Here is a 13,661-nt window from a genome sequence, read left to right as displayed (position 1 = left end):
GAAAAGTCGAAAAATCGAAAAGTCGAAAACTCGAAAAGTCGAAAAGTCGACGAAAAGTCGAAAAGTCCGACGAAAAGTCGAAAAGTCGAAAAGTCGAAAAGTCGAAAAGTCGAAAAGTCGAAAAGTCGAAAAGTCGAAGTCGAAAAGTCGAAAAGTCGAAAAGTCGAAAAGTCGAAAAGTCGAAAAGTCGAAAAGTTGTAAAGTCGAAATGCCGAAAAGTCGGAGAGTCGAAAAGTCGAAAAGTCGAAAAGTCGAAAATTCAAAAGTTCCGACAGTCAATCAGAGTCAGTCAGTCAATCTGAAACACTTTGATTTTCTTGCGAATAAACTTCAACCCTGAACAGGTGGCCACACTTACCGGGGGAACGTGCGCTAGACATTTGAACTCGATGCAATTTCTCAACGCGAAGGCGCCAGCTTGTTTTACACCCTTGCTGACATCGTTCTGGAAATGAATTGGTTTTTGCCGGTGTCGACAGCAGTCGAGTCACAAAGTGCACGGTTGCATATTTCCTCGAACCTTTGTCTCTCCGTACTGTTGATTGGCATTCGCTGTTTGTTCATATGCACCGGCGTTCATATGTCCCGCTGGCGCTGGTATGAGGCAACGCGATTCAGGCTATAGATGTCATCCTATCCGATAGACGGCGGTAAGTTTTTCTAGCATGCCGGTAATGAAGTCTGCCGCTGTAGATTGAATAGGAAAAATGATTCCAATTAAAAAATATCCTTCGACGTGATCTGATTTCGAGTTCTAAGGTAAGTGTTAGAGTTAAACCGACTCACGTGCTTCTCACCATGCTTTTCTGCACGCGGCCTCCTATAATTGCACAATTCTTATTACATTTTATTGCATGATTTTCGTTCTTTCTCGAAAACTAAGAAGGCATTGATTTTAATTTTCTTTTTCATTTTATTTTTTCCAATTCCACCCCTAGCTGCACATTCCGCAGGGCTGCGTGGTAAAAAATATCCGCATCAAGCAAAAGCTGGCACGGTTGCGTCACCAGCAACATGTACTCCAGCGTCACCTGCAGGAACTGGAGAGGTCACCTAATCCGGACCAGATGGCCATCGAGCAGCAGCACAAACGTTACAGTAAGTACATATGGCACACTTGAAAAGCGCGCGGGTGAAAGTAAATTTGACGAATGTTCTGTGAGTGAGAGTTTCAAAATTGGATGAAAGGAATGGCGAAACTTTGTAGGCGAACTGATCCTGCATTTTTTTCCTTGTGCAAACTTTCAGACAATCTGCTGCGTTATTACTCATCGTGGGACAACGCGGCCAGCCACCACCAGCAGCAGCAGGTGGACAGCTACGCTGCTGGTCAACCGCAACGGCATCCCCGCCGGTGGTTCAAGAGGCGCAGCAAGGACAACGACGAAGAACTACGGAGCGGCGCATCCGCGGGCGCGGCTGATGGCGAAAAACCTTGAACTCGGACTGCACCTCCATAACTTACCATTTTAACACTTGCTGCTGCTGTCTTACTAACATGGGGCGACATCGACATAATTCTGCGCGAACGGAAGGATGGTGAGCTCCAAAATACTTGACATTTTTCATAATACACTCTTGTGCGGGTCGATTTTTTCCCTTACTCCATCGAAACAACTAACTGCCGAGATGCTTAAGCAAAGGCGGAATTCTTTTTTGTCCGGCAAACGATAGACGATAAATGATGACCGAACCGGGAGCAGCACACTAGAAGAAGAGCAAAAAAATAAAAATTACATTCGAATGAACGAGATAGGTTATAATAAATCAGGGCATGGGTTTCGTGTGCACCCAACGTGACAGGATGATAAGAAATCAGGCTACCACCATCTCGGGGCTCTCGAAGCCTGGGCGACAAACGATATTATAATAATAATAATTTTATATCTAGCAACTAAGGAAAAACCAGGATGTGGAAAAAATTGAATAATGGAAGCGGCGAATAAAAAAACCATCGAGCATCGTCGATGATAATGCTGATGAAGGGCTTTCCTTTGTGCTCCATTTCCATCCGTTGTAGATTTCACTTCCCTGCTGCTGGAAATTAAGTACCATGAACGCTCTCCTCCCCGGTCCACCACCAATACAACAAGCAGGGTCGGGCGTGCTCAAGGGAAATTCGAATCCTTTCCAGAGAGGCATTAGAAGTGGAAGATCAGGATAAGAGTTCAAAAATGAAAAAAAAAAAATGCAAAACCCAAAGAAGAAAGTAGCAGTCACATTCTTGGGCACGATGTGAAACTATGCTGAAAACGATCCGCGTTATTTCCTTTGACCGGATATTTCCTCCTGCTCGTGGTGGTGGTCGTGGGGGGCTGCTAGAAAAAGGTCTGTCTGTTAGAAGAAAGATTTTTCCTTGCTCTCCCTCTTTTTCTCCTTTCCTTACAGTAATATGGAATGGCCATATTATGACAGTTATGTCAATAATTTTCCAGTAATAGGATTTTATCCATTTCAAGGCAGGTCTTCTTCCGTTTCCCCTTAGCAACCTGTTAGATCTATGTAGGACGGTGCTTTTTTTCTTCTTCTGCTGTACGGTTTCTGGACAAATATACTGGCATGGCGGTGAGATAGGTATAGATAGATTGCGAGAGACAGAAAGAAAAGACGGTAATTAAATTTGCCCAGAATTCGCATGGCATCGCACAGTGAAGCTGACAAATCCGATTGAAGGAATCCTTATATTAATTTTGAAGCCTTTTTCCTTTCCCGGGAGTTACTTTCATCATTGAGAAAGGGGATTATACTCAATTTATGAATCTGAAAGGACAGTAATGGCTGGGAGATAGCACATTGAGGCCAGCCTTTTTACAAAACTTATCATGGATAAAAATTTAACATATAAATATGCTATAAGTTCTTTGAAATTCACTCTTTTGTTTTAACCAGGTGATTAACTAGGACTGGGGTTTGATTGGGATTGGAAGATAATGTTTTCATATTCGAATGAAATCATGGTCACAATTGAATCGAATGAAAACAAGAATGCAGCATGATAATAATTTCGAAGTAAGAATACGGTAGGATTTAGCATGTAGAGCAAAAAATGGTTGATAACAATTAGCAAAGTCTATGAAGGGAACTTGCCAACTGTTGACATGCAATCACCAGCGAATAGGGGTCCCAACGAGTCCGATTAAGTGGTTTCAAACATCTGAAAAGGTAGCGTTTTTATAATAGAGTAATTCTCGCTGAAACGGGGCTGAAACGGGGCTACTGACACGAGGTCTTTAAATTGTAACTGGCCAGCCGATTTGCTCCCCGATGCTAAGCGGGTGGCTTAAGCGCCACTCTCTAATGAGAGACCACCCGCCGTGTTTTAAGATTGCCCAGCCTGAGACCTTTCGGGAGAAGGTTCCTTTTTATCCCTAACTCGGGAAAGGAAGCAAGTTAGCTGACTCAAACAGCGACTCGAAATACTCCGCAGAGATGAGCGTCAAAAGATCTAGCCTACGCGATGTCCAGCGCGCCTAAAGATACGATTTCAATTTTGCCAACAGATTCAATGAGGGTTATCTTTCATCACTGGTCCGGCCCCAATCTCCACTACAATCTGCCCAATGGTGAATTGGGAGTTATCCTTGCTGATTTCAGGGTCAGCATCCCCAGTAAAAGAAGATCTCACAAAAAAAATAAAAGGAAACTAGGGCGGACCGAACAACATGAAACCCCTTTAAAGCATGCCAAGGTGGGAGAGCGCTACTATCTTAAAACAGTCACTTTGGTGGTTCCTGACAAACATTTATTCTCCATATAACTTCGCTTTGCGCTTCCGAATTCGATTTACATTTCTTCGTTTCGATTGATATTCATTCACTAGGCCTAGTCTGTCTCTACTCTCCCCTATTTCGTTCCCATTCTGCTAGCTATCTACTGCGTGCGGTGTGCGATCAACTTTTCATTCCCCCTTTTGTGTTGGGTGGTGGTACGATTCTATTGGTAGCAGTTGCTGCTGTGTGCTTTAGGGTCGCGGCCCTATTTCGGTCGCATGCGCATGGACAAATTAATCAAAAGTTTGTACTCACTCAAAACCGGATTTACATGAGGTTTACTTGCGGGTGCTGGATGGTTTTAGCGATGGCGGCTCTCGGTGGTCAAAATGGCGACATCACTCTACTTCTCTGCTGCTGCTGCTTGTCGGGATAGGCGATCAAACCATCGATCTGATCCGCCCCACGCGGATCCCTTCTAGATGAATATTTTGCTGAGCGTGCTGCACACGCCGAGCCGGCCGAAGCTGAAGAACAATAGACGGGTTTTTGATGACCGTCTAAGCGGGTTGATCATCCGCTAGGACGCGATGTAACGGTAGCGATCCTCTTCCGGTTTTCCGTGCTGCCGGGCAAGGGTTACAGTTGACGGTGGAAGCAGGAGCGGTCGCAAATTGGTAACGATGGTACAGCTCAGTTGGGTATCGACGAATCTGCCGAATAAAATATATTTGCCCGCACGTGGCACTTTAAGCACACCGTTCTTTAAGCCCAGAGTCTGCGGCTTACCTTTAGCACTAATAATACTGAATCACACATAAATTACGATTCGCACGATCTACACTGGCTGGGAACGGTTGACTATCTAGGGAAAGAACTATCTTAGCAAATTGATGAAGGAATTTCATACGGTTATCACCTCTAATCAATAATCGACCGGACACAAATTATGGATACTCCTACCTCTACCACTAGTCAAACTGAAGTGATCTATTAGAGCATACGGATCCTCAGATCAACCGTCAGGTAACACGACGCTACCGGAGGCTGTTGGGCGAAAATCTCTGACCGCATCAAAAAGCACGAAGGACAAATCTCAGCGAAGATCATTTTCTTCTTGCGAGCGGTTATCGTCAGGCTAGCTGACCTTTCCCAAAGGATAGAGTAAAGAAGCAAACTCTCTCCCGACAGCGCAAAGGTCATTAGACTTTTTCGGCAAGGTCAATCCTCTTATCGCATCGGTCGCATCGGCGGTCAAAGCAAATTATCGCAGGCGAATGTAAGGGAACTCATTTATATAATTTTTAGATATGTTTCGACCGCTGCCTTGCTTGCGGTGTACCATCGTAAGGATTTTTGCTTAATAATAGTTGCTTAACCAGATTAAATATATTCAAACGTTTAACAAATTAATTAATATTAACAAAATAATTAGATTAACAAAATAAGTGATTATCGCAAATACTATTTACAGCAGGAAACAATTATTGAAATAAACAAATTAATTATAAATAAATAAACTGACGAAACTAAATAACTATCAGCAAAAGTATTTACAAATCATCAACCATGTACTTGTTACAAAATATTGAAACTTTTGCACTTAATTGGTTGAAAATGGTTAAAAAATAAGAATTACACTTTTATTACCTCGAAATAGTGGATCCCTCGTTCGCCAAGGTGCCTAACAGTTTAGAAAAAAGTTGTGTTTTGAGCAAACCTTGAGATCTATATCATGAGATATTTCATAAATTGGCCATGAAACAACATCTAATGCCATGCACATCTAATTTGATGAATGTTTTTTATAGCATTTTTTCTCAACTTTCCGATGATGGTAATGAAATTTTAATCGGCTGGGGGAATCATGGCGAAAACGGCGATTTTTTGATAAAATCCAACATGGCGGGCAAATCCAAGATGGCCGCCCAATTTTTTTCACTTCGTTTACAAGCCCTATTCTCCTCTTCATAAAACCGTGTCGTTTGTAGTTTGCTTCATGGCAAATTTTGGAAATATCACAATAATTATATGAAATATACCTTGCTACAAATAAATGCCATTGCACACCTAATTTTATGAATGTTTCTTGTAGCATTTTTTCTCAGCTTTCCAATGGTAAAATGAAAATCAGTTGGGAGGTTCATGGTGAAAACGACGATTTTTTGATAAAATCCGATATGGCGACCAAATCCAAGACGGCCGCCAAAAAAATTTAAAATTTAACTTTTTTCTAAACTGTTGAGCCCCTTGGCGAACAAGGGGTCCACTATTTCGTGGTATTAAAAGTGTAATTCTTATTTTTTAACCATTTTCAACCAATTAAGTGTAAAAGTTCCAATATTTGAAGACCTCGTGTCAGTAGTGGCCCCGTTTCAGCGAGAATTACTCAATTTGGTAACTGTTGATCGCTAAAGTTTATCGAGAGTTAAGATGTACCGCAGGTTAATAATCTAGCGTGATTGATATTCAATATCTATACCAGAAATGACACTACTTAATCGGTTAAAGAACTATCTAGAATCTAGATCTATCTATCTAGATCTTATTTGAAACATAATCCACTTTGATAACAGAATTTTCAAATTTGAATAGGCAACCGAGTTACAGCCGTCCACACTAACACTTACAGTGCATGTTTGGTATTGGCAAAATATTTTTTATTACAGACAAATTCCATCCCCAGTTACAAAGTGAGTTTTATTGTACTCTTATGGTGGTCTTGAAGACCAATTTTGGTCTCAAATACCACCATAAGAGTATAATAAAACCCAAATTGTTACGTGAAATAGCACTATGCGTTACTCTGTGCTAAGGTAATATATGAATGTTAATGAAACAAATAAAAGCGACAAAAATCATAAAAATACATTTTATATTAGCAATCGATCAGAGCGCTAGAAGTTTTTGATTAATTTGTCAGTCTAATTTAATAGCCGTCGCATTTCTGTTGCTATTTTCAGTCAAGACTCAAGAGTATTGAAAAAGGTATATAAGTATTCACCAGCGCCGTAGCTTGTAGTTGGTCAAACTGGCCCTCGCCACGAGCGCTAGCTCTAGAGGACGCCAAAAACGACTCGAACCTCAGGGGGGATGCATAACAATGGGGGAGGACCTAACTCCGAAACGTCTGGATGGTTCTTCATCAAACTAGGCACAGTTGACATAAGGGAATCAGCAATAGGAGGTTGCTAAAAGGGGGGTCCTAACAAGGGGTTAAGTAGAAGGGGATGCGTTTCTCTTGCATTTAAACCGATTGCAGTTGTGCAAATAACTTTGAGAAAAGAGGGCTTTCCACCGAAAAGGAATATATGGTAAAAAAGACCTTTGTTTAGTTTTCATTATAGTGATTTTCATAGAGCAAACCAATGCATAATTAGCTGCGTGACAGAAGAGGGAGCTGACTGGGATAGAATCTACAAGTAGGGGGACGAAGAACGTGAGTATAAATGTATGTTTCGCCATAGCTCCGGAACTTCTGGACTGTTCTTCATTAAACTGTTCTTCATTCATTCGTTTGTCAAACACATGTATTTTGGCATAACAGGGGGGTTGACAAAAGAGGGAGATGGTATCTTACAAGGGGAAAGAAAGGTTCAAATGGGTAAAGGGGTGTGCTTCTCTTGCAATTGGAACGATAGCGGTTGTACAAGTTGCTGGATTTCTGAAAGGGGAGATAGGGTGGCCATTAACAAACGGAATGTTCCAAAACGGTTTTTTTTTGTCGATTTATAGGGATTACCGGGAAGAAGTCAGATTTACAAGTGACTGGGGGACAACATAAGGGAACCTGACAAAAAAAGTAGATGATAAACGGGTTTTGTTTTTTGCACTATGAGAATTCTCCTTACAATAACAGATGTACAAATTACTGAGAGGCAAAGGGGCCCCGAATAAGATCGGTTAATCAGCTAGTTCTAAGTAATAATAAATTTCGAAGGAACACTGTTTTAAGAAACGAGGGTGCGCCAAATCGGGTCTTAATCAAGACCGCCACAATATCACGCTACGACGCTCTGGAACCAAGTCTAGAATCAGACCCAAAACCTGATAAAAATGTGGTCCAAAATATGGTCTACAATCTAGACAAAATCTCTTCCAAAATCTGAAACAGAATTTGGTAAAAAATGTGGTCCACGATACTGTCCAGGTCCAAAATATGTTCAAAGTTTGATCAAAAATTTAATTGCTGGTTTCAAATTTGATCAAAAATGTGGTCCAAATCCGGTTTATAATCTGGTCCAATATGAAAGTCTGGTCCAAAATTTAATTCAAAATTTGGACCAAAATTTGATAAACAAAATGTGCTAAAAATCTGGTCCCTCATCTGATCCAAACTCTGGTCAAAATGTGGTCCAAAATATTGTCCAAAATCTGGTCCGAATGTGATAAAATTGTGGCCCAAAATCTGAACCAGAATCTAATGGAGGTCCTACATCTGGTTCAGGTTCAAAATATGGGCAAAATCTAATAAAATGTCCAAAATCAGCTCCAGAATACAGCTGAAAAATTTCTTACAAAATCCGATACTAAATTGGATGAAAAATGGGGTCCACAATCTAGTCCAGATGCAAAATACGGTTCAGATCCAGAATTTGGTTCAAAGCCTGATCCAAAATCTGGTTGGTATTTTAAAATATGATCAGAACTGTGGTCCAAAATCTGGTTTACATATTTTCTGGTCCAGTTCCAGAATCTGGACCCAAATTTAATGCAAAATCAGGTCCAAAATTTGATCAAAAATGGTATCCAAAATCTGGTCCAAATTTGCTACGGCACCAGGATCGTGCTCAGGTCCAGAATCTAATCCAAAATCTGGTTAAAAATGAGGTCCAGAATCTTATACCTATAAAATCTGGTCCAAATCGGATAAAAATGTGGTTCAAAAGTTAGTTCAGAATTCAGGCCAGGTCTAAAATCTGAGTCCAAAATCTTATCCAAATTCTGATTCAAAACCTGGTCAAAAAACTGATCAAAAATGTGGTTAAAATTTTGGTCCAAAATTTAGTCCAACTATGTTCCAAAATCTGAAACAAAAGTTAATAAAAAATGCTGTTCGCAATCTAGTTTAGGTCCATATTATGGCCCAGGTCCGGAATATGGTTCGAAACCTGATCCTAAATCGGGTTGGTGGTATAAAAACTGGTCAAATAATTGTGGCCCAAAATCTGCTCCAGGTCCACAATCTGATCAAAAATCAGATCGAGTCCCTTCGATACGCGGCGAGAATTGAAATCATAGCTAGGAACGTTGCGAGCAGGGTATGAAATGGGGAAGTTAACTAGGAAAAATGCCCCTATCTAGCGCTTCTACGTGGCCATACCTGAAAATACTTTAATTTGTGTAATTGAGTAGTTAAGCCAGGAGGTGCGAGGTCGTGTGGTTTTCAATTCCTAATTTTACAACTGTAGTCTTAGGCAACCGTTGAACCACACTACTTTATTTAAACTAATATAATAAATAAGGCGAAATAAGGCGCTATATCCTTGTCTAATTGCAGCCTGGCTTCTAATTCAAATGCCGTTAATTCATCCCGAGGGTCCGGAGTATTACTTAACCTTTATTAGCAAAGATACTCCCAATGACTATACATAAATCATTATTTATATGGGGCGTTTGTTACGGAAGGTCCACGATTTCTTCCGTCCCCTTGATTTCAAGGAGTTTAATCGAATTAGGTATTATTTCTGGTTCCACTTAGTTCCTTAGAATTTTCTCTGTGGTACATGCTGCGCAGTTGGCCGGCCTGACAAGAAAAATAATTGATTCAAGTGATCACCATTTTCCAGTATGCTTTCAAGAATTGACTACGTTAGTGTGAGATTAGGTTAGATTAGATAGCCAGGAACTTTGCGACGGCCGGCGGAGGTAATCTGTGCCATATTGAAAGCGGAGTCTAAGAGGACTGGGCTCAAAATAAATGCGTTGAAGACCAAACACATGAAAGAAAGAGGCTCATTGGAGACAAACGCGCACCTTCACGGGCGGTAACCGTTGACGGCGAACTAGAAGTGGTAGAGGAGTTCGTATATTTGGGATCGCTGGTGGCCCTGGACAACAACGCTAGTAAAAGATCCAGTGGTTTAAGCAGGAAATCGGGCCTATTTTCCACTTCGCAAAAAGCTGCGATCAAGGTACATAACCCTTATTCGACCGGTAATTCTTCATGGACTTGAATCTGTAGGTGGTCCTCCCCTCCGTAGTCGCCACTTCTGCCAGCATTAATCAGACGTCCTAGTCTTGCGTGTAGATGTAGTGAGAGGGGCTTTCCAAACTCCCTTCCAAGCAATCGCACTACCACCAATTTAGACCCCACCGTTAATTTATGTCCCGTTTTTAGCTCATCATTCAAGCGGTTACCGAGCAGTACGCAGGGTGTCTAAACAACATCCACTGGCTAGACGAGCGAACCTCCGAATCTTCGGATCGAACTACGAAGTCTACTGTTGTGACCGGAGTGCGCATAATAGCAATAATTCAACGGGTGGTGGCGTCAAAATAGCAGTTCACCGCCAACTCAAGACCTCTGTCAAGGGACACACCGATTGGTTACCTGTTGAGCAAGTTTGGGTGACTGTAAATTTATCCGATCGCTCTTTATACCTGTGCGCCGTCTATTTCCTACCAGATCGAGTAAGGGACGCCGTTCTCCTCAAGGCTTTTAAGGCTTATATGGTATCGGTTTCTGCAATTTCTTGGTTAGCCTCCTTCTGTGTTGATTTGCTCATTTTTGGATGATTTCAACCTTCCCGGGATTAATTGGTGCGAACGGTGGTGGTGGTGCGGCTATCTGTTCGTCGACTTCGGTTCTTCAACTATTCCCCGGATCATCACCGAGTTGTTCAACTCCAATGGTATAGCCAATTAACAAAATCTCCAAAGAAAATAGACTTGCACTAAATCATCAGTTGGGTACCCAGATAACCAATAAGCATTAACATAAGCAGCAAATCAACCGCTTATTGGCATAGCTGGCATTTTATACTGCACATTGTTGTATATTAGCTTTTTATCAGCATAGGTGTTGTAAATTGGCATGCAAAACTCTACTCAAATTCTTCGTGTCAGTACTCAGCTGTAAATAAGCATTGTCAGCATTATAAAAAGGTTAACGGTAAAGTAGCCGTATTTTGTCATAATAGAATTTAAGCAGGGTGACTTAAATGCTTATTGCCTTGCTTTTGAATAGCATTGGTGATACTATTTGGTTATCTGGGTGGTTTTAGAATACAGTTCAAACGCAGATGGCAGCTTCTTACAACTACAAGAATCGGTTCTAAGAGGCAAGCATCCCTGACATCACTGAAAATCCCTCGCAGTTTCACGATTACAAAACGAGTTGATAGTTGTACCGCCAAATACTGTTCAAAATCAGTCGGCAGAATAGGATTTAGCTATATTCGTTGTACATTTTGCTGAATAAATACAGCAATGATGAAATTTTTTAGCAAAGAGTATTTCACTAGATACCCGCGACATTTATGAGGGCACGTGAAGCCACCAAATATGTGTAGATATGACCAAACCTAACCCTAGATAACAGATTTGGCTTCCATTGATCTGGATATTGAATTCTAGTGTGATTTAAGGTTTTGCACGATAAGTTTTTGTTCATGGACAAAACTGGCTACTTGTCCGGGTGTTCCCGGAAGTCCCCGGAACTTGTCTAGATATAACCAACGTGGTGCCAGGTAGTTGATCTGACTTCAATTGATCTAGTTTTTTAATACTGGCGTAATTCGAGGTGTCGCGTGATAAGTATTTCTTCATGTTTTATACTGGTCATTTCCAACAGCAATAACTTAATCCGGAACATTTCCGGCTAGTCTCAATACAGCGTAAAACTCCTAAAATGATCACCAATGGGCATATATTGCATAAAAAATCTATAACGACTTTGATTTACGTTAATTTTGTAAGTGTCACTGAAGATTTTGATTTACTTTATATATGCAATTTGCCCTTTAAAACTTCAAAACTCAGAGATGTAGGATGCCAATACAAGCCAACTGGCAATTGCCGTTTAAATGGCCTATTTTATTTTTTATTATTTTAGTATTTTGAACACCGTGATTACATTTTTAACAAAACGGGAGTTATGCCCTTGCCTGGGTCCAATTGACCAATGGAAATCAAATTACATCAAATTAAATTTAAAATTGAACTTGACAATAGCTTAGATTTGAGATTTGAATTCGGCCCTGAACGTGGGCTTGTGGTTTTATTTGTAATAAGACTCAACATTCAACAATAAACTAAAAATCATACTGGACTTAACATTAGATGTAAAATTGTACCTTGAAATTGGAATTTATCGAAATTTGAAATAGTTCTTTAAGTGAGGCATGGAATCGGGCTTGATATTAGAACATAAATTGGTATTGATATTACCTCTGAAACCAGGGCTTGAAATTAGATTTGAAATAGTAGTTGAAATTAGAAATGAATTTGACTTGAATTCGGACCAAATTCCATTCTGATGTCGAATATAAAAGTGGACTTAAAATAAAACTTGAAATTGGAGTTGATATGTGACTTGGACTCGAAATTGGATATGAGATCAAACATGAAATTGGACATAAAATTGAATTTGGAATTATATATTAAATTCGACAGGAAAATGACCACCAAATTGGATTTCTATTGAACTCGGCTTGAAATTAAACTTCGGATCGTAGGTGAAATTGGAATTAAATTACACTTGAAGTTGTACTTAAAATAGGACATTAAACTAGACGTTAAACAGGACTTGGAACTGGATTTGATTTGGTTTGAAAGTGGGCTTGAACATGATATTAGATTTGAAACTGGTCCTTAATTAGACTTAAATTTACCGTTACCAAAGATCGCACACAGAGAGACTAGGTCTTAAAATAAGAAATTTAATTGGAATTCAAATTGGACTTCAATTGGGTTTCAAATTAAACTTAAAATTGGACCTGAAATCTGAAATGAAATTGGTATTAAAATAGATTTGAAACTGGATTTAAAATGGGACATAAAATTGGATCTAAATTGGACTTGAAAATGAGATCAATGGCGACTTTTGATTTAAATTAAACTTGAAATTTACCGTGAATTTTGGATATTAAATTAGACTTGAAATCTTAATGAAAAGGGGACAAAAAAATTAATTAGAGTTGAAATCAAAGTTAAAATTGGACTTGAGACTAGATCTATTTTTACACAATTAATGTACTGATCGCCAAAAATGTCGATCTAATGAATTGACAACTCTTTCCTTCCCAATTACACCTTGTAGAAAGATTTTGTTATAGATCAAGCTTTCTAGAGAAGGTGGTACGTGTCCAATTGTGTCCCAGCCTGAACACGCCAGTGAGAAATAATGTTCAGAAATTCGTCGAACAAAGCGATTGGCTTAGCTGCCATTAACAAATCAGGCTAATTTGTGTTGTTTTGTTAGAAATTACCATAAGCCTTTTATCCACTAAAAGTTAGCTAAATAGTTTTAAATAACATTGATGAATTGCAGTGGGCATGCAGCACTACCAACCGCCTTTTTCGGGGGACTGCTCTGCATGACAAATTTTTCTTTCTTTTATTCATGAACGTTCGTTAACGAATTTGCACAAAAAATTGATAAAGTATAATTCTATAAAAGAATTTAGACGATTCCTACCGTTAGTCTATTTTTTGCTACCGTAGAAAAGCTACCGAAGACCTACGACGCCGCATCAATGGATATTGCTGGAAAATCCGATTGCGAGCTTGATCCGGATTATATAGTGATAGATTTTGAGATCGCCGAAATCAATGCCGCGAAGAAGATATTTTCTAATGCAATTCTACACGGTTGTTTTTCCATTTCACGCTAAATTTATTCAGAAAAATCCAAACGCTCGGACTACAAACTCAGTACGGTCGAAACTACAAGATTCAATTAGATTACAAACAAGTCGTAGGGTTGGCCTTCATTCGATCTGAGGATGT

At 39.9% G+C, this 13,661-nt stretch overlaps 1 protein-coding gene across 1 annotated transcript in view; it reads left to right on the top strand.

Moving 5' to 3' along the window:
* LOC128736776 (uncharacterized) overlaps positions 1-1,439 on the top strand; it is a 181,573-nt gene extending 180,134 nt beyond the window's left edge. The window contains exons 17-18 of the mRNA XM_053831264.1: positions 939-1,098; positions 1,249-1,439. Of these exons, the coding sequence (XP_053687239.1) occupies positions 939-1,098; positions 1,249-1,439 (351 nt within the window). The remainder of the gene's footprint in view (positions 1-938; positions 1,099-1,248) is intronic.
* Positions 1,440-13,661: the final 12,222 nt, after the last annotated feature.

The sequence above is a fragment of the Sabethes cyaneus genome, chromosome 2 (assembly GCF_943734655.1).
Source record: "Sabethes cyaneus chromosome 2, idSabCyanKW18_F2, whole genome shotgun sequence".
Taxonomy (NCBI): domain Eukaryota; kingdom Metazoa; phylum Arthropoda; class Insecta; order Diptera; family Culicidae; genus Sabethes; species Sabethes cyaneus.
Note: the sequence above shows the minus strand (reverse complement) of the source record. Positions and strands in the feature narration are given on the sequence as shown.